We start from the raw sequence: 24627 nt of genomic DNA on the forward strand, positions 1-24627 counted from the left end.
GATTATAGATGAATGCAAATGGCCTGTCTGAAGAAGAGCCAGAAAGAAGACTCAGATTCTGTTGAATGGACTGTTGTATAAGAGCTGTTGTGCTGATCTGAATGGCAGTGGGTGATTGATTACACTATTTATAATTTTTGTCCTGGTGGACAAAGGAACCACAGAGCTCTGAGGCTGCTTTTGAGGCATGTTTTTCATGGCTGGAGTTAGGAGATTTTAATGTCTATTTCCTTTCCCTGGCAGAAGAGGGAGATCAGCAACTTTGATTATCTCATGTACCTGAACACACTTGCTGGCCGCAGCTACAACGATTACATGCAGTATCCTGTGTTTCCATGGGTCCTTGCTGACTATCACTCCCAGGTCAGTGCATGCCGCTTAACAGCATCCTGTACTTTCTGTGATAGCAACCATGTAAAGGTTTGTTTTGTGATGCCACTGAAGCAGAAGGGCCTAAACCAAGGGTTCAAAATTTGAGACAGTTACATTGAACTGTATTGATTCTTTTGTTGAATTGTGTTAATTCTTTATAGATTAGTGTTCTCTTCAAGTCAGCATGCTGAGGTGAGGTTCTGCCTTGGTAAGGTGAATAAGCATCTGTCAAATGCATACCTAAGGAATAAGGAAAGATTGCACTGGCTTAGCAGGTAGGCAGGGCCAGGCCTGTAACCTCTTGGCAATGAGGTTTGGACAGAAAAGTCCTTGAGAACAATCCTTGTAGTCATTGAAAGCAGTCCTTGAGACTTTCCGGGTCCTTTATTCAGGACCTACCATGTCCTTTACTTATGAAGCACCTTGTACATGCTGTCCTTTCAGAGGAACATGTTGCCATTCTGTTTCCAAGTCCCTTCACAGTTCTGATGATGACTATTTCTGTACTGAATCTGTGGCAGCCTTGTATATGCGAAGCTTTGAACACAACTTTATGACTGACCAATGACACAGAGTTGGTCATAATGCCTGAGTCTGCATTCTAAAAATTCCTATCTTTGCTGTTTTTCCTTTTCAGATTCTGAACCTTAGTAATCCTCATACGTTTCGGGACCTGTCGAAGCCCATGGGAGCACAGACTACGGAGAGGAAACAGAAGTTCATCCAGCGCTACAACGAGGTGGAGAAGAGTGAAGGTGAAGGTTTTAGGAACCTAACAGGCAGTATAGGCTTTAAGTCTCCTCAGGCCTTTGGGGATACTGTTGAATCCCTTGGAAAAGACACACAAAGTCTTTCCACAGCTGTAGCTAAGGGAAGCACAATGCCAGGAAGATCCTCTTGCTTTCAGTTTCAAAGTGGTTGAAGATTGAAAGAGAAATGACTCTCTTGCATGCATTTCCTCCTTCTGTGCCTTCTACTGCTGTGTTCTCTCCTCTTCACTTGGGCAGGAAGAGATGCAACAGCAAAAAGCAGTGTTCCTCAGAAAAGGCTGTTCTTGTAGGTAAGCTGCATGCAGCAGTCTTTGCTAGCCAAACTGTGTGTAGAAGACTGCTGCATGCAGTTTGGCTAGGAGCTACATTAAGAAAAGGAAACAGCATTGATATGTTTGACCTCTAGATATCAAGACTTTTTTATTACTAATGGACAAGAGGATGGTCTGGCAAGATAAAGGTCTTCTTCCCTTCCACATTAATTTTCTGAAAAATAAAAAAGAATATACAGATGTGGTAGTAACTGCACATTCAATGCAGATATGAAAGGTGTGTTTTTGCACGTCTTTGAACATGTCTGCCTTAAAGACTTATTGTGCTGTGCTAACTAGATGTTATGAAATTGAGATGGTGGAATTTAGCACTGAAATCTGATTTGTGTCAAATTTCCAGGAGACCTGTCAGCTCAGTGTCATTACTGTACGCACTATTCATCAGCAATTATAGTGGCATCTTACCTGGTGCGACTGGAGCCATTTACACAAACCTTCTGTTCTCTGCAGGTAAGGGGACAAGATTGCTTCCCTCCTACACCTCGTTATGGAGCCCACTGCATTGGCTGTGCAGTGAAGAGGGATTCATTCTCTTGACATTTTTTGTATGCTCTCTGTGGACTTTGGGCTAACTGAAGGCTCTATGTTGTGTCTGTTGATTTCAGCAGAAAGTTTTAATAGGAGTGGAACTGATGTCTGATATTTTATTTTATTTTATTTTATTTTATTTTATTTTATTTTATTTTATTTTATTTTATTTTATTTTATTTTATTTTATTTTATTTTATTTTATTTTATTTTATTTTATTTTATTTTATTTTATTTTATTTTATTTTATTTTATTTTATTTTATTTTATTTTATTTTATTTTATTTTTCCCTGAGGAAGAGGGACTATTTAGTTTTGGTTCTATGGTGCATTTTGTGAGAGCTGAGCATGTTTGCCAAGATAATGTTTTACTGCCACTCTGAGTGTTAGCTTCTGACTTTGGGGCAGATGCGCTTAGAATATCTGCTATTGAAATCTCAAGAGCTCATGCAGTAATGTGCCTATTGGCAAGCTCTTGGAGATGACTGTGCTAACGTGAAGAGCATCCCTAGCCTGGATGGGGACCTGCAGGTTCTGGTGGTTTGGGAACATGATGATTCTGAGGCACAGCAGGAGGCATTGGCTTGGCTCTCTGAGGGTGGGGCGAGACTAGGTCCAGTGCACTAGAAGGAGTATTTTGATTTTGCTTGTTCTGAACTTGGCATCATTTTGTTGGTGCTGAAAGGACTCTCCATGGAATTTAATTTCACAGGAACTGAGCCTTGTGTTTACCTTTCCTAGCCAGTCAGCATGGAGGACACTAAATTTCCTGTCTGCCCTTTTCAAGCAGTTGGCGACATAGAAGCAATGCTCTGTGGTTGTGCTGGTCTCTTTCTTTATTATTATTTTTTTATGGGCTAGTATAAATAAAGCACTGTGATAATTAAGTAATGAGCCCTATGATATCAGCTGTTACCAGCAGTAGATGATGGGTTAGTGAACTACCTGAGGCAATACTTGCCATTGCATTCTGTGAGCCATATGTTAGCTGCAGTCACAAATGCCTGTGGAGCAGCTATTTCTTCCAGTAAATGATAATGGCTGCTGTGTCTCACTGGCACACTTCTATGCATAACGTGCTCCTAGACTGAGTACCTGCTTTGTGTTTGTCTGTGTGATTAGCAGGTATTTCATGTGGATGTAAATATTCAAACTCTGCTGAGATCTGAAGAACTTGAAATTTTGTCTGGATGTGGATCCAACTAAACTGCTGAACTTTCATTCTCATTTCTTTGTTCTTTTGTTGCTGCATATTCAGCTGAGCTTGCTGCTGTCATTTCTCCTGGCTGACTGGTCCTATGCAGTTTAGGAGTTGCAAAGTGTGAAATGCAGTCAGGCAAAAAGCAGATCTGCAACTGATATTCAGTCAAGAACAGATTGGAGGAGAACTCCCAAACCTAATACTTTGGAAAGATGCTGACTTGGGAACCACGAAAGATTCTCAGCATCTTAAAAAGTGGAAAAGCCATGCTTATAACCCTAAACTGCCTGTCTGAATGCACATGACAAAAAAATAAAATAAAATTGCATAACATCATGTTTCTCATGTCAGATATGTGATTTACACCTGGCCAAAGAAGGCAGTGAGAAAGCAGTACCTCTCTACTAAGGCAACCATACAGGAATTTACAAAGCCTTATTATTTCACATTTTATTTAAATGTATTGAGATCTGATTCTGGAGGAAGGCATGTATGTGCTTTGCATATTGTACTGGAATGGATCAAAGATTGTCTCATCAGATGGGTATTTGGATGGTATCTCCTAAATAAGGTACCTCACAGAAATCCTTTCAGGAATAGGTTTCTGTGCTTAGTATCTCTGTTGGAAAGGCATTCTAGGACTTCATGCTCCTAATGATTTGTACCACTTGCTTGTGATTCACCTTGTATTTTATTCCCTTTTGTTCTTATCCCACTGTTGCATTTCAGCAAGCAGGCTATTCTTTCTTCCTGGTGTTTGCCTCTCTGAGGTACTTGCAGAGTACAGGGTTCTTACTCTTCATTGTGTCATTGACTCTGGAGCTGTCATTTAAGCACTGTCTAAGGGTAATTGCTTCTCAGCATCTCTGAGGGTATGGTAAGTCTTTGCACTTCATAATCATCTTTTAGAAACACTTTCTTTTTGGGTTTAAAACACAACCAAGACTCAGTTCTATAAACATGGGGAGTTCTAACTCCCACCTAGAGGCCGCTTTGACCAGCTGTCTTTTATATATCCTGATGAACCATAGCTTTAAAATGCATGTTTTTTTTACCAGTATTCCTGATCTGTAGTAGAAGGCCTAAACTGAAAGGAAAGAAAGACTTACTGTATCTAGCCATACAAAAGCTGTAAGAGTTTGTTGAATTGGAATCTAAAGGCATAAAGCAATTCTTGATTCTGTTTTTTTCCTTTCAGTGTGGTGTTTGCATTCATAGAGAGAGAAAACTCATTAATTCTGATATAAATATATGCAAATAAATTTATTAATATAGGAAATGGGAAAATCAGTTATTGCTTCCTTTATAAATAATACAGGCTTAAGTTTTAAAGATATTACTTTTCCCTAAAATGAATTAGACAGCCAGGGAAAAAATCACATTTTTTCGTGGTGGTAATATCTTTAACCAGATTTGTCGCGCTAACAGCATTTCCTATGTATATATTATTTTTATTTAATACAGGTAATCTTTTTATTACAAATCATATTGTTTCTCAAGAGATTACCATCAGCTCTCATAAAAGCTGCAAAAAAAGATGAAAAAGCATCAATCACCACCAGACACAGTGCGCTGTGTGCAGATTAAATATACAAAGCCCTTTAATATGCTTCAATGAGATACTTGTTAACTGTTGATTTATTTATAGTGCTTCTTCTACTCTATTTTAATTTCAATTTGAATTTGACTCCAAGGGTCCCTCTCTAATAATGATCAAGAGCAAGATGACCTTGTGCATCAAATTAACTCCAGCTAGGCTTACTCATGTGATTTGAGCCACTTTTTCACTCAGTCCCTTGAGTGGGTTTGGGAAAGCTTCACAGTTGTCAGTGGGATAAGGAAGAAGGACATAAAATGCAACGAGGTGTACCAGAATTATGCTGTCATTTAGAGATGAAGCAGGACCAAAAGTCCTGTCAGAGTTCATCTCAGGGGAAACAGAGATGAAGTCTTTACATCTGGACTCTAGCTTTTGGTTGGAGTCTATCTCAAAAGACAAGCAAGGAGACGTGGCTTCAGAACTTACGATTTCTGTTTTGTTTACTTATCTGTGAGGGCAGTTTCTTCTTAACAAAGAATAAGGCAAAAGTTACTTCTTGACCTTCAGTTGCCAGACTTAACAGAGATCATAGACCTTAGTTTTATAATTTTACATCATTTAAAAAGTCAGCTTTCTTCTGAATCAACTTGTTCATTCTGAACAGCTCATTCAGATGATCTCCAAAAACTGTCTGTTTTTGTTACTGTAGGACTTCTTTGTTAAAATAAATCCTTTTCTCAGTGCAGGGATCCCTATGTAAATGTGCACCTGATATTTTCACCAATCCATACTGTATCTGAAATCCGTTTTAAAAATCCTGTAGGAAATACAGTTTCAATATAAGACATGCACCTTTCATTCAGTGAGTGATTTATTTTTATCTAAAGGCCATGGTTCAGAATGATATTAAGGACTAAGAAGGCTGCTATTTTCTAGTGCTTTACTATCATTAAACTAAACATATTCAAATGCTCTCAGGATTTGAGGTGTTTTGTTTCTCCTTCTTCATATACCAATTCAGTGCTGGGCTCAAACATTCTTCCCCTCTTCCCATCTTTATGCTGTGCCTTCTTCCTTGCTGCCCCCTGGCCAGTGGGTCTTTCGTGTTTGCCCAGATCTGATTACAGTTATTTCAGTGGTACCACCTTTCCCCAGGGGTTTTTCTCCAGAAGATTGCACGTAAGATTTTGCACAACTATTTGATTCACAGATGTAAATGCCAAAGCTGTGTCTACTGCTTGCAAGTCACTTTGGGATGTTAAACGAATGAGTTACACTGAGAAGCATTACTGCTGAGTATGCTGATATTCTTAAGCTATCTTTGATCATTTTTGCATGCTACTGTGTTATTTCAAGCTACACAAAATCTCCAAGCTGTATGGTATTGTTAACCTACATATCTAAAGTTCAGGACTGAGACAGTAAATAGAGCTGGGACAGATTTTGAGATATCAACTAATCAGATGTGTCATGATTATTGCAGAATTGGCTAAGATTCTGCATCTGCTTCTTATTTAACAGAATATTCACAATGCAGTCTTTTTGTCCATTTAACAGGGTGGGAGTTTTGATGTTGCAGACAGGATGTTTCATAGTGTCAAGAGCACGTGGGAATCAGCATCAAGGGACAATATGAGTGATGTCAGGGAGCTCATCCCCGAATTCTTCTACCTTCCAGAGTTCCTCACCAATGCCAATCATTTTGAACTTGGTAAGTAACAGAAGGGACTTCACTGCTCCCCTCCTGCTCCCCAGCATCACACCAAGAGAGAAGTCCTAGATCTCATGTTGGTATGTGGTCACTGGACTATGCTGACTGATGAGGCTCTCCACTCAAGTGAGACAATTTTTTATTAGAAGAAAGCTTCAAGAGTATAATCTTTTTATATTCACGTGACACATTCAATAAACCATGTTTCTAGCTCAGAAGGGGTTCTTGTTCCTGTTTCTGTGTAAAGAAATTGTACATTTTGTCAAAGGCAGGTTTTGATATCAACAGGCTAAATGTCTGATTTTGAAAAACTGGTCTCTATCATCACATGTATGTGTCTATCAACCATATATTAATTTGACTTTTGGAGATGGATCAGTTGTTAAGTGGTACTTATTACATTTTTTAATCTGCTCTTTCTGGTGCTTAATATTGCCAAATGTGACCTCACTATCATCTTGAATGTCTCAGTGCCAGTTATATGAATTAAATGCATCATCCCTGGCATCCAGCAATATCACAGTCCCCTCTGAATGTACACTGTCTCCAAACCTTTCTCCATCAGTGGTGGAGGGTCAGAGAGAACCCTCAAAAAAAAAACAGTTTTCAGAAATAGGTATGACAGTGTTCCAGTCATGATCCATTTCACTTTACAGGAAACTGACATAATTTTCAATACTAAGCTTCTTTTTCTAATGGATGCTGGTTAGTTAACAATGAAAGCAGAGGAGACTCCTTAAGGCGCATCCTAAATTGATAATAGCAAAGGCACCTAACTAGTGATTTTGAAATCTAGTCATAAACTGTACCTAAGATCTCAGTGAAATGAGACATACTATGAAAAGGGCACTGTAGGAAAAAGATGTTAAAAGATTGGTAAAAGATAGTAAAGAATTAGGCTAATTTAATCTTTGAGAGGAGATGAAATAGCAGAGCCTGCCTGAAATCAGCATTCAGAAATTGAACTGAACACAGTCAAGTGGAGGGATTTAAAAAAGGCACCAGAATCTCACTGATAAAGAACAAATATACAGAAAGATTTTACAGTAGGTAAATCCAATAACCTGAATCTGTTCACTGCTACACTGTAAGGAAATTTGTAGTCCCAAACCTGAGCCTTAACTTAGATCATCCAGTTGTGTAACACTGCCCTGATTTGAAAACATATGCTTACCTTCTGAAAGGAGTCAGATAGCAAAGGACTTGACGGTGAAATCCTTCCCAGAGGCTGCTGTAGCAGAAATATCAGATAGTGCAATGGGATTATGTATGAGAAGAAAGTTATGCCAACAAGTTTGTGTTGTCTGAGTTTGCATTCAGGGCTAAAATGATTGTAGTAAGCACATGTGTGATTTTACTGCATTAATGACAGTTTGTAGAACATCCCACTGCTTTATTAACATCAGAAATCCAAGGTGAAATAAATTCTGCAGTGTTTTATGACGCTATATTCCATGTAGAACCTGAAATTGCATGTGTCAAAATCACTTGAATTTCCATTGACTTCACAGTTTTGGAAAAGCTCTTCCTATTTGCAATGTGTGCGCTTCTTGTTTTTATTTTTTCCTTTAATTCCTGCAGGCTGCATGCAGGATGGAACAGTGCTGGGAGACGTGCAGCTTCCGCCTTGGGCAGATGGGGACCCCCATAAATTCATTCTCCTGCATAGACAGGTTAGTGAATATCACGTTTGGGGATTAAAGGCCAGAGTCACAAACTAAAATATTTATGACTGGGTGTATTCAGTAATTTAGGTGTCGTCCCATGTTTGGCAATACCATTTTTATCCATCTGAGAGAAAAAATCCTTTGCGAGCTGTTTTACAGGCTGTTATTCCATCCTGAAGTAAGTTTTCTTATATGAAACCAGGTTTAAGAGAACGGGCTTCTAATAACATGCATCATCTGTATTTCTTGCAAAGAATAAATTGTTGCTAAAAATATATGTATATTCCAAAGAAGTCAATGCTTTGTAGTATCTGCATTGCACACCGTCTCCCGGATTCCTGATGCTGTGAACACTTTGACTTGTGAATAGCTCCGAATGTGAGTGTGAGCCTGTTGAAATTCATGGTTTCATTCACATGTGCTCAGGTTACTCCTGTGAGTATGAGTACAATCTAACTCTGTGCTTGCCTACTTTTTTTTTTTTCTTCTCAGTATTCTTGCCATAGTTTCTGGTTTAGGATTGTTAACAAGGTATTTCATTTTTAGTTTAATAGGCTCCCTTTAGTCTCTGGTGTGAAGTCATGACCTGACCAATCCACTTAAAATCAGTGTCAGAACAGTAAGTGCGAAAAACTACTTTGAAAAAGCAAAATTTCAATCTTGCTACTTTTAATTATTTTGAAATGGTTAACTATTGTATAGGCTTCAAAAAAAAAAAAAGTTTTCAATCATTTTAAAAATATGATTGTAAATAGTCATTTATCACTGTTTTCCCTAGAGATCATCTTTGATACAAAAAGGCTTGTAAATTAATGATATTCCAAGTTATGTGGTGGGCGCAAATAGCTACTTGCTATTATTAGTAAGTCTCAAGTGTGCCTCCATGCTTAATAGCTAGGCTCCATGGTGAGTTGCCGCACATCTTAGTAACCTAAACCAGTATGTTGAATTTACAGCATATTCAGACATTCATCAGTACCATTACAGAAGCTATGTTAATCTTCTTTGTTTTACTTTGTATTTCTGTAGCAGTTAAATGTGTAACTCCCATCACAGCCCAGTGTTACTGGGTTGACAAGCGCACAGTGAGTGGAACTGTCTGGGAAAGAGATGTATGGAATAGCTTTTCACCAGAAAACAAGTCTGGTTGAACGAGTGTGTCAGTAGTAACAAGGAAATCTCAATAAATCATTTCAACTTTCTGTCTGTTTTCAAAATGCTTCAGGAATGATCTTTTCATTGCAACATTTATATTATATTACAGGCTGAACTAAAAATGTTTGATTTTCATGATGTAGTTGTTACAGCTAATATTGTATGGTGTATAGCTTCATTAATAGTGAAATAACATGATGGTATTTTTCCAAATTTAAAATTTGGGGAGGGGGAGATTTTAATACATGAGAAAATTTGATAGGGATTTTGTTCTGATTTGGAAAGAAAATGCTATCCAGTATCTGCACAGCTTCAATTTTTGGTCAGACTTTGTCCCCTCTCTGTTTACAACTTTGTAACATGAGATGGATGAAGAAAGGAGGTGAAATTTTTGCCAAAACAAATGACTGAGATGAGAGAGATTGAGACACTTCAGACTGCTTAAGCTCCTGTATGTACACAATAACAGTTATTACTGAGTTAGGCATCACTGAAGGTGCTTAGAGTGATTTAAAGGCTCAGAGCTGCAGATACGCTGAAAGGTAGTGGAAGGGACAAAGAGACCTGAGTTTTGATCAGTGCTCATCAGCACATGACGATACGTTTACTGTGAGGAGGGAGATTCTTGTTGTGTTGCGTGCTTTGCAGGCTCGCTGGTTGAAGTAAGGTCCTTTCCAAAGTGAAGAGTTGAGCCTAGGGACTGTGCAGTCATGTTCCTTGCAGGGAAGCAACTTGGTGTTACCCACTGCATGTAGGTTTTGGCCACCTCAGTCAAGCACGTAACTGTTCCCTGTTGTTCTCCCAGGACTCCAAAGAAGGCATGTAGGCTTTGGAGCTTTCTGGTTTCTTCCTGAGTTCTGCCTCATGCTCCCTCTGTAACCTTCCCAGTTGCTTAGCCTCTGTCTTTCAATTTGCTAAACATAGGAATGACAACACTTCTCTAACAGAGGTGCTGCAGAAAGAAATCCACAGACACATGAGAGCTGCTGCAATTTTATACTGATGTTCTTTAAATAAAAGTGTAGGGAGATGTGCTTTCTCTTACATTCTGTCTTGTTTGAACGTAAAGTACTGGGCTTTGCTCCTTGCTGCCTGTTAATGCTGGGCACTTTGAGGGCACTTAAATTCAACGGGAACATCTGCTTTAGTCCTGTAGTTTGGAGTAAGGGTTTAGTTTTGAAATGATTTATCAATCATCCCTGCATAGCATAGTTTTGTTCTCACTGCAAAGTGATCTCAGATTGTTATATAAATTAGTTTTGAATGAAATGAAACCAAAAGCTGCACTCCAGTTGTGCACCTAAGCTATGCTCCTACCACTGACAGCATTCAGCCTGGGGGAGCAGACTAGACGTAGTTTGGAGTAAAGCCCCCACAGTGCATATAATGTGGATACTGGGCCCTCTCTACCAGCTGTTGTGTTCAGCAGACCTGCTTCCACTGAGCTGCACTATTTGATAGCATTGGCACAGCTGATTAAATCATGCAACTTGTACAAATGAATTGAAGTCTCAAATAGGAGCAGTTTAGCAAAAGGAAAATCATGTTTATAGTCATGTTCTTAATGATTTGCTAGGCCTGAGCAGACCTCGAGCACAGTCAGTCCAATATTTTATCTCCAACCACTAGTAGCACCAGGTATTACACAGGAGGGTGCAAGAAATCTTGCCATGGGAAGTTAGTTGATTAGCATGCCTGGGAAAGTTTCATCTAATCCTGAAGAGGTAGAGATCTTGAACTCTGGAATGCGAAGAATTCTATTTCCTCTGAAATCACCTGCAAGGCTAGATGTATTTGTTACTGGTATCGTGGTGTTTTTCAGGAGGCTTCACAGAGTTTAAAACACTAAACAGTTACAGGTCAACACTGTTGTGAAACCTGGCTATTTCTTTGAGGAATATGAGAGCAAAGAATTGTTCTTGAGCTAAAACTGTCAGTAGCTCTCTACTTCACGTATAATAAGCTAAGAATCTTGTCTACATAAAGTAATTTCTTTTCTCTCTTCTTAGACCTCAATGCTCCCTGCCTTCCTGGGCATGTCACAGTGCACAGTGAAATACTGAGTGGCTGCACGGTCTCATCTCGGTTGGTTGCTTTGTTTTGCTCTGGCGGTGATGCCAGGCAAAATTTACAGTTTGTAATTCGTGCACTAACTGCTTTATTAATAAGAATGAATTCTGAGTCTATTCATAAGTGTTTTCTTGTTGTTTGCAGGGGACAAATTGTATACTGTGGTTGTTCTCTGCCCTGCAATCATTTTAGCTGTGGGCAGGGTCATTTAAACCAGTATCGGGCTCACTGTCTGCTCTGTGAAATGAGCCATTGTTCTGGATCCCATTAGCATGTTTATTTCTGCTGTGCTTTGGGTAGGATGGTCTACTTGGGAGACCTTTAACTGAGCATCAGGGAGTATTACACAGTCAAATGATTTGGAGATAGGAAAGTAGTTTTAATAATGCTTAACACTGATGCTTGAATCATTGAGCAAGGCAATTGTGGAATGCACAAAGATTTGGTGATGCAGGCGATGGCAGAGGCAATAGTGTTTTGCAAAGCTTCATAGATAAGGCTGACTAATCTGGAGGTGGGTGAAGGTTTGACTCAAATTGTTGTCTACTGCCCTTGAACTTGTTTTCTGGGTCTTTCAAGCACAAGATTTCTGCTATCATGTTGAGCCTTTTAGGGAGCCCACATTAGGACGGATGTGCACTACCTTGTAGCATCTCTTATGGTCTTCTCCAGTAGTATTTGTTTCTTCTGGTTGTGTTAATCCACATGCCCGTGATTGCAGGTGGCAGATCTAGTCAGACAGAGAGAGCCATTTCTTTTTTTTGGGGGGAAGAGTTCAGGCCTTGAGCTTTTCCAGGATGAGGGAGTCTGGTGCTGCATCTGTCTCTGCTTGAACCTTTTGAGGGTTTTAAAATGTGTGTGTTGATGAAACCCAGGCAGTCATGAAGCTTCTTCATACAGCTGTCCTGCTGCACCACAACTCTGCTACTGCAAAGCCCTTCATGCTCTGCCTGTCTTGCCTTGTGACACCCCTTGCCATATCACTACAAGCTCTGCATTTCCAGAGCTGGTTCATGGCATGTACCCTCTCCTACCATAACCTTCTGACCCAACTTAAAGCTTCTCTGCTAGTTTCTTCCTTTCCAATATATACTCACATGTATCTTCTCAAATAAAGTCTCTGCTACTTGGTATAATTCATAACTAAGGCCTGTTTCTACAAAGAGAGTAGTACCTTAAATCACCTGTGGATTGTCTACAGAGCCAAAAGATGGTACTAAATGCTATATAAATATTTTATTAATTTAAACCATCTCGTGTCAGTAACATTATTGATGAAGAAATTGTAGCACAGGCGTTTAGTGTATGCTTGGAAACCGAAGGATGTGCCAAAACCTGTGGAATGCTTGTGCTTTGCTTAGTAGAACCTGCCTGTGTTTTCCCTGAAGATACTGTAACTGGTGTCTGCTACGTCAAGCATGCCTCACTCTGTCCTTCCTTTTCCCGTGAGGATCCACCCTACACCTCTTCGGTCTCATTTTGTAAGGACGTGCTGTGAAAGATTGTACTGGAAGAACTGGAAGTGTGAAGATTTGCTTTCAGAGTACTGTGGAGAATTTGTCTCCAGCAGGGAACAGGGAGTAGTAACGCATCTGCAATAGATGCCCTCCAGTGAATTAATTTTCTTTGGTTTCAGGCACTGGAAAGTGACTATGTCAGTGCACACCTCCATCGCTGGATAGACCTGATTTTTGGCCATAAGCAACATGGCTCAGCTGCTGTGGAGGCCGTTAACACCTACCACCCTTACTTCTATGGAGACAAGATGGACCTCAACAACATCAAAGATCCTCTGATTAAGAGCACCATCCTGGGTTTTATCAGCAACTTCGGACAGATACCAAAGCAGGTATCACTTCATCATGAGAGTATAAGGAAAAACAGAGCATAATTAATTTTGATCTTGTAGTATTTCAGCTGGAAATCAGGAGAAGAAACTTAAATTACAGACAGTCACTGATTTAAATCTGCTAGAAGATGGGCTGTAGAGTTCTCCAGGTTGTGTGAGTCCACTCTCTAATTATGCTGTTCTTGTCATATACCATACACCTGTGGTATCAAATCTGGGTTCTGCTACTTCAGTACCTACATGAGTAACCACTAGTCTGGGGCTGAATACAGGCAGATGAAGGCAGTTTAAATTCTCACCTATAGTTTTCTCTCTTCTCCTGTATCACTGGGAGTAGCTTCCTATCCCTGTAAGGGATGTAGTCTGATGAAAATGTAATGATAAGGATAAGATGGTCTCATTTTAATGAAAAGGTTTTTGTATGACAGTTCTGGAGTCTATGATCAATCTTTTAAATAGATGTGTCTCCTATATGACCTGGCTGATAGAGATGTGTTTTTCAATGCCATTCCTTTGTTCTAGCTCTTCACTAAGCCACACCCATCCAGGAATGCCCAGGGTAAAAGTTCATCAGGAAGAGAATCAGTGCTGTCTTTTCAGTCAAGTGGAATTCTTCCTCCGTTCATCAGCAGTCTGCAAAACCTGAAGCTCTCACCAGTTACAGTAAAAGGTGCAACAGGGGCTGTGCTCCATTTTCTGAGCTACTAAGTGTAGGATTCTTGGATGGGGATGAATCTGTACTTTTGAGAGCATAAATATAGTCATATAGCTTTGTGTGAGTTGACACGAGTTGATACCACCAAGATCCCTTCAGACAATTATTATTTGCATATGTGTGTACTGTGAGGGGACATTGGAAGTACTTAGACACTAAGGAGAAATCTTGGAACTTAATTTGTTCTGAACTCTACAAAATTATTTACGACACTTAAATCTTTTCTGTCTTCTACATTCTGGATATATCAAGTTAAAGCATAAAGCTTGCTCTTTTCCCTTTTCATTCTCTTTTTATATTCATCAGCAAAGTAAATTCTTTCCTTCTGCACCTCTTGGTCTTCAAATCTATATATTTTCTTCATCTTTTTCTTAGTCTATTTTTCTTAATGCTAACAAGCCTGGAAAATTTCAGTGTATCTACTTCTTTTCATCCCATGATGCTGGTATGTACATTGCACATTTTTGTGTGGCCAGCAGACTCCTGTAGCTGTACTACAGAGGCTGTTGTTGCCATGCCGTGCATCCTATATAGTTCATGGCAGAAGGCAGAATGCCAGCAAGAAGGAGGTTAATGACATTGCTGTCCCCTTCTTTGGAGCCAGTCTCCATCTCTGCATGGATTTATGTGGTCTGTTAGAAAGGGGAGTATCCACCATTGTCTTGGAATCTCAGTGGCAGAGTGGATTTCTGTCTGTGGACCTGGTCCCAGCACACTGAGCCCAGTTGTGGGGCATGCCAGCCCCACCACAAAGCCATGTAAGGCAGTAAGTTAATGTTAGTGTTTTAAAGACAACAGAATTAAATATGTTCTCTGTCTTGTCAGACTATCCCAAGGGAGCTATTGGACACATTGTTCATACTGAGAAGGGCATTCTGGCTGTTGAAAAAAATAAAGTGTTGATTCCTCCTCTTTGGAACAAAACATTCTGCTGGGGATTTGAGGACTTCACCTGCTGCTTTGGCAACTATGGGTCTGAAAAGGTAACTAGAAAAAGCCTAAGCATTTCAGAAATGGATGTTATGTTGTGGTCTGTCTTGTTTGGGTACCCAGTTGAGAGGCTGTAGGGGAGCTGATTTTGGAGAGTGCTCTGCATGACTTTTGACAGTCAAGTTTTCTGAGGATTCTCAAGTTGGATATTCCAGTGGAGTACAAAATTATTTCACAGCTGAAAAATGTGACCTTTTCCCTCTAAATGATATTGAGTTTTCCTTCAAGTGACTTTGTTGTCTGTCACAACAAAGGAGAAACCTCATTTCATAGGTTGTAAGGACAGTACAAGGTCTTCTGGCCCCCAATTAGAAATTTCATTGTGCAGAACTTTCTGCTGGAATTGAGATAGGACCATCTGTCAATTCCCCTCTGGCTCCCAAGCTCAGCCCAGTGCATTCATTCAACATCATAATGTCCCCTAATCTAGAAAGTTAATACTCTTACTTCTTTGCTGTTAAAAATCAAGGGTGTGTGTCACCACACTGCTGGCTAGGGCACTGGACAGATACAGTTCTCTACCACAAACACACTGATATTGCACGTGTTTGGGACAACGTTATGATGTGCAAAGACATCCAAGTTAGCTTGGGTATCAAAATAGCAGAATTTGTCATTCATCAAAATACTAGCTTGGGTATCAGATCATACCATATCGTTGTATTTTTACAGATGTATCCACAAACACTGGAGATGAGGAAAAACATGAGATTTATTTTTACTTTCTTATTTCTGTAAAATCAATGATTTTTTCCCACTGATTTTCAATATAGCAAATTAAAATTGGTGCTCAGTAACTTATAGTGCTGCCATAGGTGTAAACTTCTTGCTTAATGTCTTCTGGTTGACTCAGAAGAAAGGAAGTTACAGAATCATGGTGGTTCTTGTTTTTTTTTCCTCCAAAGATCAAGGTACCATTAAATGTTCTGGTACTGCTCAAAAATCAGGGTGTCACTGAGCCTCTTGCAGTGATTATACAGTTACTATAAGAAGTAGTTGAGGGATCAGCTTGAATCTCTATTGGGACAACAGTGCCTCTGTTGAAAATATATTGAAGATATACTAGAAATATATTGTTGCCTTCATTGAAGTAGTAAAGGTTTGTTTTGTCCATGGTACGATTTTTGTAACTGTGGCATCCAGGTTCAGCAGAATCATTAGCACTGTGCTGTCATCCCCATTGACTGTGAGAGAGCTAACACAGAACATGAGTGGAAGAATGTTTGTGCTGTAATTGCAGCAGTGTAGAGTTGGTTTAGGGCAGCTTGGTACTGCTAGCAGAGCAGTTGGCCAGAATGGAATTTAGTGCTTTGGCTATTCAATCCAAGTATGACAAAGATGTAGCTGAGCCTGGCACTAACTCTGTTAGCGGTGGCAGTCATAACCTGTGCTTTGTTATTAATCTACATTGAATGTTTGCATGCTGTTGCTATATGGTGGCAGAACAAATTTGCCTGAAGCTATGTAGGAAGTCTGTAGCACAAGAGGGGCTGGAACTCTGTTGTCCTAAGACACTGACCTTTATCCACCCTTCCTATTTGGTCCCCAGAGTCTTGCACAGCTGCATGCAGCCACAGTGTGTGCATATACATAATACATGTATACAGCTGTGCTGTCAAAATAGAGACTTGGGATAAGATGAGCTTTTCTTTCCTGGGTTAAAAGAAGCTCAGTTCTGAAAATTAAATCTGCCATTTGGTATTAGTAAATGCATGGTATCACCAGATGAGTTTTTGGCTGAAAGTTGTTTTCTCATACAGAACATGACTACGTTTGAGTGCATGGCAGACTGGGATAAATGCCTCTGCGCTGTGTGTCCGTCAGCAACTACCATAATCACATCTGGAACAAGCTCGGTTGTGTGTGTCTGGGAACTTTCTTTGGTCAAGGACAAAGTAAAACATCTGAACTTGAGACAGGTGAGTACCGTGACTCTTGGTACAGAAATTTAATAACAAGCAAAGAGCGAGTTTCTTTCTGTCAGAAAATTGGAAGAGAAAACATGCTACCGTGAATCAAAAAGGCAGAAAAAGGTGATAACGTAAAAAAAAATAAATAATAATAATAGGTATAATGCTAAAACTTGTTGTCAGGTCAGGAGCTGATTATATGCCTTATACCCATACCTTATGTATTATGCTTGGTGGGTTTTGTTTGTTTGTTTGTTTTGCCTTGGTAGCATTACCTAAATTTACAGTGATAGAAGAAACAGTGACAATAAGGCATGTCCTCCAGCCAACCCTTGGATTATTTTCAAAAGCCAATATTACCTGGAGATGGTTCTAGTTCTTTTTTGGCTGCTAGAGCAGTGGGCAGGATCTCCAAAACACCCTGTCAACTTAGCTGATGGGGATGAAGGCTCGGCTAGGCAAAGCCCTTGATACTTCTCCCTCAAACAGAATTCAGAACTTCAAAGGTTTGTCTATCACTCCACGAGGTAGGGAAAGATCCCTTCAGTTATATAGTTTGTGACCTTGCTGTCCACGGTCCTTTAGTGTTTGTTGATTTGGAGCTCATCTGTAGTCACCCAGCAGCTGTATAAATGCTATTTCATTTGCAAAAGTGAACAGTGAGTTCCCAACTTTACAATAAAATCTGGAGTACTATCATATCTGAAAGGCAGTGTGTGACCTCTCTTCCTTAAGAATTAAAGAGACACAAAACTCTCTGCTACTCTTAGGCAAACTAATAATGGGTTCATTGATTAGCAAGGAGGTCTCCAAATTCTTGTTCTAGAGTTTTGTTCTGTTTATCTGCTCTGGAGATACTCAGGAGCTATCTCATTGCTTTCCAGACCTGGAGCGAAAAATATTTTATTTGTCATTAAATAATGTGAAAACATCTATGTCTGCTGGGAGGCCAGAGAAGTTCCTAGACCTTCACTTATCTGATGTTTTTGGATGTTGAAATTAGGAAGAAAACTGTTTATAGCAGCTTCTCTTCTGAGTTCTATGTTTCTTTCTTGAGAAGTCAAAACTAGGAGGCAAAATCTTGAGTGACGACCTTTTAGTCTCTCTGCTTAGTATTCCAAGCAGAGGTGGACATAGAAATGGAAGAAATAGCAGCAGAGAAAATCTAAGCAGTAATCTTCATAAACATCAAAATGATACTATTCTGGCGATCTGTTCGAGTTTCAGGCATCTGACTGAAGAGGCTCTTCCATCTTCAGTATAATACCCTTCCCTTTAACAATATAAAATCAGCTTTGCTGATGTGTTCAGCTGTGATTAATCTGATATTACCCAAGGCCCTCAAAGTGGCATGAGGTCATACAGTGACAAATGCTGTATTTTTTTCCTTCTCTTTGCTTGCAGAGACCTTTTTTTTTTTTTAATGACTGGTGTAGATATAAATTCGAATTATGGTTCTAAATGTCTTCCAGTGAATTGCATGCTGCTTTCATGTAATTCACTGTTTCGTGGTGGCCGTTTTTTTTTTTTTCTGAACAACAAAAATAAATTGTATCATCTTTCCTGAGAGAGTGAACTTTGCTTAAGTAAAGCTGATGTGCTATAAAGTGGATGCTATTCACTTATCAGCTGTCTCATGGGACCGACACATTCTGGTTTGGAATGTAGTAAAGTGCAGAAACTATATTTCAGCATAAAAAGTCACTTTTCCCTCTCTAGCAGGGACTGTTTCCACAGTTTTGTGGAACACTAAAGATTGAGCATAATAGCCTCGGTATTGATCTGTGCAATTTACCAGTTCCCTCAGTATTCATGAACACAGCAACCCATGCGATCCGCCCCCCAGAATTTCTGGGTCAAATGAAACACCAGGCTGGGAGAAGCATCCGGGCAAGCTGTGCTTTCTGTGCTGTGCTGACCTGTCAGGAAGGTACTGAACATAGCTGTGAAGTATCTGTGCCCATGCCAGCCAGTTACATTGGATGGCCAGAACTTGGTTTTGTTTTGTTTTTATTTGTGAATTTACTGTGGAGGCAGGCCTCACAGTTCTTTTCCCCATTAAGGGAAAACCTTCATGAGGAAAAACAAGAAGACGTTAGAGATCTACCAGCACTTGCACTTGACTGTTTTTGCATTAATACATATCAAAATACTGGTAGATCAAAGCTGAAATTTTAACTGAGCTCTGATCTATCCTTCTCTTCCATGTTCAGCTTGCATTTAAAGTACTTCACCACCAAGTCTTTCTGAGTTAAAAAAGAAGAAAGGGGTTGATGAAAATTTGTGTAGGATCTTAGCTTGTCTTGGCAGTGTGAATGTTGTCACAGTGGGTACATTTCCTTTCCTTTCATTCTTTGGAGGAATGAGAAGGAATTTGGAGCTCTTGAACCTGCTTTGTCACAGCTTAGTTCTGGAGCACAGGCATTAGGCTATGCCCAGCCCTTTGTAAAAAGACTTCCACTGTGAGTTGTAAGCTACTGCTGAGTTGGGAGTGCTTCCGACCTCTGAGGACTGCTGATGGAGATGCCATTTTGTGCCAGTATTTTTAGCTGATGATTCTCTTCAAAGGAATACATTGCAAGCTGGAATTCATCCCTTGCAGTTGCAGGTCACCTTCAGTAGGTCATAGCTGCAGCTCAGCTTCTTCTCCAGTGGATTCATGTTTGAATACTGTTATCCTAATAACCTTGGCGAGTGGCAGCACATGTTAGCTAGCAAGAGTTCAGTCTGATATTCACAGACTGTAAAAGAGTATGAGATGTGTTCACAAAAATCATTCGGGACATGTGGCTGTCCTGCTCTGTGACTGTCTCTGAACTGAGACAAACCCTGAAAATGTGTTAATTAAGTCATGTAGAGAAAGCCAGCAGAGAATATGCATTTACTGTTAAAACCAACATTAAAACTGGTGGATCGGACTTTTCACAGTAAGGCAGTTAATAATTGAGCCCTGAAAGGCTTTTCAGGAAATCTGTGAAGGACTCTATCTCTGTTGCCCTACAGGCTTTAATGTCATTGGTGGTTATGCAGCAGAAATGTATGCTGCTGTCACTTGAGAGTGCTGCATTACACAATTGTCATCAGTATATTCCGTTCACAACTTCTGTGACATTAAATTGCCTAAAATATAGTCTTTTTTAATGAAACTGTTTAAAGATAAATTAAACTGGGTATTCTGTGTATCTCTGGAACCTAGAAAACAGAGGAAGGATGTTGGATAATGATGAATGAGAGAAGAATTCATACATAGCTTTTTAAAGCAAAAATAAAAACAAATGCTGTTTTTATTCTAATTTATAATTGGAAAAATGTTAGTACTTGTTCAGAAAAACAGAAAGTCTGGGAAGGTCACTGAAATATATCTTAAGTTTTATTTCAAAATGATTTAAAAATTTTGAGAAATAATTCTCAAGTCCAAATTTTACTTGCTTAAGACTGCCTTACCTGAATTTATTGATGATTTGCATACAAACCACTGTGGTAGAATCTGAAACATATGCCAAGGGCCAGAGTTGAGTTGTTTTACCTGACTTACCATGCAACCTGGGACAAGTCATGTATTCTCTTGGATACTCAACTTTCCTCAACCACGAGTTGAGGAAAAGGATGGTTCTAAAAGAATCTTTGTGGTTTCTACTTCATACACTTTTTGGCTCTCCAAAGTATGACTTGTTTGCTTATTCTTGCTAAGTAAATGGCCGTAGAACTGCAGTTCCCTAGTAAATCAGTCACACACTGTTGTGTTTTGTCACTTTTTTCCCCACCAGGCTCTGTATGGGCACTCTCAGGCAGTGACCTGCCTTGCTGCGTCTGTGACCTACAGCATAATCGTGAGTGGATCTGATGACAGAACCTGCATCATTTGGGACCTGAACCAGCTGACGTACATAACCCAGCTTCCTGCCCATGGGGCAAGTCTCTGTTCTGTTGCCATCAACAATTCAACAGTAAGATCTTCATTTATCATCTTTCTTTTGATGCATCCATGAACATTTCATGATAATTTAATGGGTGCTCTTCACAACATAAAAACATCCTGAGTCTGATACATTGATTTTTTTTCTTTCTATAGAGATTGCTAATAGTGTTCTTAATGATAAGAGGGGAGCACTAAAAGCAACGTTTTAGACTGAGTAGCTAAGCAGAAGCATCTTAGGTGGATAGCAGGATTAAAACTCTTTTAGTTTGCAGAACATGAAGTATTACCTTAGTAGCTCCTGGATCTGGCTAACCCATAATCTTATTGCTTTCATTATGCCATTAATTTCTCCTGACGTTCATGCAGCAGACCCACATCAGCTGAGGAGTGCTGGACCTCAGTCTCCCACCTCAGCTGACAACTTTCTTACACCCTCGCAGTGATAGTGTTTGTGGGTTTTTGTTTGTTTGTTTTGTTTTGCTTTGCTTTCTCTCCTACTGTCAGCTGAGGGGTGTGCTCTTGATAGCAGTGGCTAGGTTTTTGTTTACCAGCAGTGGAAATAATCCTGTTGTGGTCTGGGCCTGGCTGCAATCACATGCATGCTGATAGGAAAATATTTTCTATTGGAGTTAACTGTAAGCACTCTGAATATTATTTTTTTTTCCAACCTTCTACCTCCCAAGAATATTGCTTGTATATTTATATTTTCTGTGCTAATATACCATAGCAAGGTTCCAGGTGCTCAGACAATTTGCGGGTACTGGAGTTTGTACCAAGAGAGGCAAAACTGAATTCACAGCAGTAAGAAAACAACCATACAACTTCACTAAACGTACAGTCTGATGACTCTAGTGATTGAGGGCAGGAATTAAGTAGTCTGTTCAGTGCCACCTCAGCACCCAGCACCAAGGGTCCTGGTTAGCAGTAATATGTGGCCAGTAGCTTCAGCTGGCCACCTCACAGTACTTGGTGGCCCCTTGGGAAGGCAGTTGAAACAGTGCCAAGCATTCAGAAATGAGTGGGCAGGATAACATGGGCTTCATACCTCAAAAGCATAGTCTCCTCTTCGTCTTACATACCAACCTACCATTAATGGTAGCCATTTCAGTTGGGAGCTCTTCTCCTAAACTGTCCAAAAATTAAAATAGTTAAACTGATTGGACAATTGTCTGCAGAAAGGTTTGTTTAAAGGAAAGAAACCTTAAGAAAGTATGTTTGATTTATTTATTTCATAATTTGATAATATTTATTATAATATGAAGGTAGAACCAATGCTTCCATTGTGCTAAATTAAATATTTTTTTTATACAAAGTGACATTTTTTGGTAATGATTTTTTCCTGGAAAATTCAGAATGTTTTAAAGCAAAGATTTGAAGGAAACAAATTTCTGAATCACTTTTCTGTGAAGTAAGAGCCCTTTACACCTGTTTGTGACATGATTGGTTTTATATTTGCTTTAGCATCTGGAAACTCCATTTATAGATCCAAACTTCATGGTGTTTGTATCACTTAGGCACAAAGCAAAACAAAGTTTATAAGCTAAGCAGGATTGTAAAAGCTTGCTTTAACTAATGATTTCAGTTTTAAATCTCTGGTCTAGACCTGAAAAATGCTGTAGATAATTACCAAATGAACAGACATGTAGATGAGGTAGCTGACATTTAATCTCTTTAATTATTAGCAACTGTGTTTCAGTGTTTCAAACAAAATCTGCTTTATCTTCAAAATCCTGCCCTCCAATGTGAAGAGCCCTTTCCCCAAATCAGGGGTGATGTACAGTGTTAGTTGATTTAAACCAGATGAGCACTGCTAATTTAAGGGCACACCGGCCTTTGCCAGAATCAGATGACTTGGCTGATGCTGTTCTGTTTAACTGTCTCTTAGTACACATCAAGTGTGAAAAGTTTGGGTGAAATTTCAGTTAGTATCTCAATCAAAGGGCACTTTTGATAAGATTATTTAAGACTGCAGCATCAGCTTTTGATTCTGTGTGTTTCTTGCCCCGAAGATACCTGTGTATTTGCTCCTTATATGCAGTCCCTGGTAAGACTATCCACCTGCGCTAAAGGAATAGGAGAGATTCAGTTGCAAAGGATGTTTTCTGCATTGGAAGTGCTGCTTGCTCGTTGAATGCTGAGCTGGTCATTGGTCGAATGCAAAACAGTCTAAAAATGCGATGACATTAAGCTCCCTGCGAGGGGCAGAGGAGGATTGTGAAATCACCAAAGGTTTCACAGCTAAGGAGGTAAACTCCATGTCCTTATTTAAGAGAGTGTTTATTTGTAGATCAGTAACATTTAAAAGCACTAGTCCTGGCCCAGAACTTGTGTCAGACACTGACTGCACAGCCCCTGTCCCTGGTGGAGGCTGAGGTTCAGTCTGTGCTCTGCTGGGCTATACACTGACTAAAAGCTAAGGGCAGAGCATAGCAGTCAGCCTTCTGTCCTCTTTTCTGTTTTTTTGTTTGTTTGTTTGTTTTTCCTGTGTTTCTTTGATTCCTTTGCCATGCTTAAAAAATGGGTAGGTTCGGTGGGCAAGGAGGAGGATTGTTTTGACTGCCTAACCCCAAACTAACAGACAGACTGTTACCTCAAGGTGCAGCCTAACATGTTGTGGCCTGGTCTGTCTGCAAGCTTCCTGTCTGTAGCAGGTGCCCTGGACTGCAGAACAAAACTGAGAAGCTCTTTGGTCTCCCCGTTCAGTTACAGGAAATGGATGTCAAGGCTGCATTTCTGGTTCATGTGAATCCAGATGTTTCCTTACCCATTTTTTGACAATGCAGCAGGCTAACTGTATCTGTCCTGTCTCCACATTCTTTTGCACCGGTGAATCAAGGTAGTTTTGGCAGAACACAACTAGAACAGAACTGAAAAACAAGTGTTGAGGCGTGCCTGTTTCCAAGGAGGTGTGAAGAGGTGCTGGGACACTTAGAACAAAATATGCTAAATAATTAAACGATTTAGAACAAGACAGACTACAGGAGGGGGCAGGTGGACATGAAGGCATGATGTTCTGCTGATCTTTGTAGCCTTGAAGTATTTTGCAATGGGAAGTGTCATTTAAAATAACATCAATTTCTTTTATTTTATGAATGGTCACTGTTTTTCTAGTGCAATTCAGTAAATACTTTCTGCAGGATACATGAATGCCTCCACAGTTTGAACCAGAAGTTTACTGCTGATTTGGCTCCATCTGCATCCATTATCTCTGCCCTCCTGTGAGGAGGATGAGTGTGTAGGATCTTGAAACATTGCCTCTTGCTTTGTTACAGGGTGATATTGCCTCTTGTGCTGGATCCTACCTATATTTGTGGACAGTCAATGGCCAGCCTCTTGTAAGCATTAACACCACCTGCAGCCCCGAAAGCCGTGTTACTTGTTGCTGTTTTGCTGAAGTGATGGATTGGGACACACGCAGCATCGTCATCACAGGAAGCACAGATGGAGTAGTGAGGGTAGGTGGACAGGGAAGAGAAAAGAAACATCCTAATTTAGTGTAGACCAGAGGCAGAATTTTGCATCCTGAATGGTGGGGCAGAGCTGCTAAAAGCCCGTGTTTGGGAGTTCCTGGGAGAAACAGTTTCTTGGGGGAGAACTTAGTACCTGGCTCTTCTGCAGCACTTGTTAGTGGATGGCAGCACATTGCTTAAAGAATTTGTTATGCATTGCCTTTGTTTTATAAATGGAGACACTGAGGTGGTGAGGAAATCCCTTAGGTTCACTTTTACATAGATCAATACCACAGACCTCTGCAGGATCCATAGCTTCTGAGAGTTGGTTCACAGCTTAGTTCATTAAATCATACCTTCTCAAGAGCAGGAGTTTGCTGCTGGTTCCACCTCCTGTCTGGTGGAAGAGCTCCCTGGGTAATTGGGATCCTGGCTAGCACATCAGACCT

At 39.9% G+C, this 24627-nt stretch overlaps 1 protein-coding gene across 3 annotated transcripts in view; it reads left to right on the plus strand.

Annotated features, from left to right (window-relative positions):
* WDFY4 (WDFY family member 4) overlaps window positions 1-24627 on the plus strand; it is a 145843-nt gene that overhangs the window by 117016 nt on the left and 4200 nt on the right. For all 3 annotated transcript variants that reach the window (XM_068687821.1, XM_068687822.1, XM_068687823.1), the window contains 11 exons: window positions 244-363; window positions 1010-1127; window positions 1815-1924; window positions 6301-6454; window positions 8036-8127; window positions 12983-13195; window positions 13718-13865; window positions 14736-14893; window positions 16661-16819; window positions 20578-20757; window positions 24002-24184. In XM_068687821.1, coding sequence (XP_068543922.1) covers window positions 244-363; window positions 1010-1127; window positions 1815-1924; window positions 6301-6454; window positions 8036-8127; window positions 12983-13195; window positions 13718-13865; window positions 14736-14893; window positions 16661-16819; window positions 20578-20757; window positions 24002-24184 — 1635 coding nt within the window. The remainder of the gene's footprint in view (window positions 1-243; window positions 364-1009; window positions 1128-1814; window positions 1925-6300; window positions 6455-8035; window positions 8128-12982; window positions 13196-13717; window positions 13866-14735; window positions 14894-16660; window positions 16820-20577; window positions 20758-24001; window positions 24185-24627) is intronic.

The sequence above is a fragment of the Anas acuta genome, chromosome 7 (assembly GCF_963932015.1).
Source record: "Anas acuta chromosome 7, bAnaAcu1.1, whole genome shotgun sequence".
Lineage (NCBI taxonomy): Eukaryota > Metazoa > Chordata > Aves > Anseriformes > Anatidae > Anas > Anas acuta.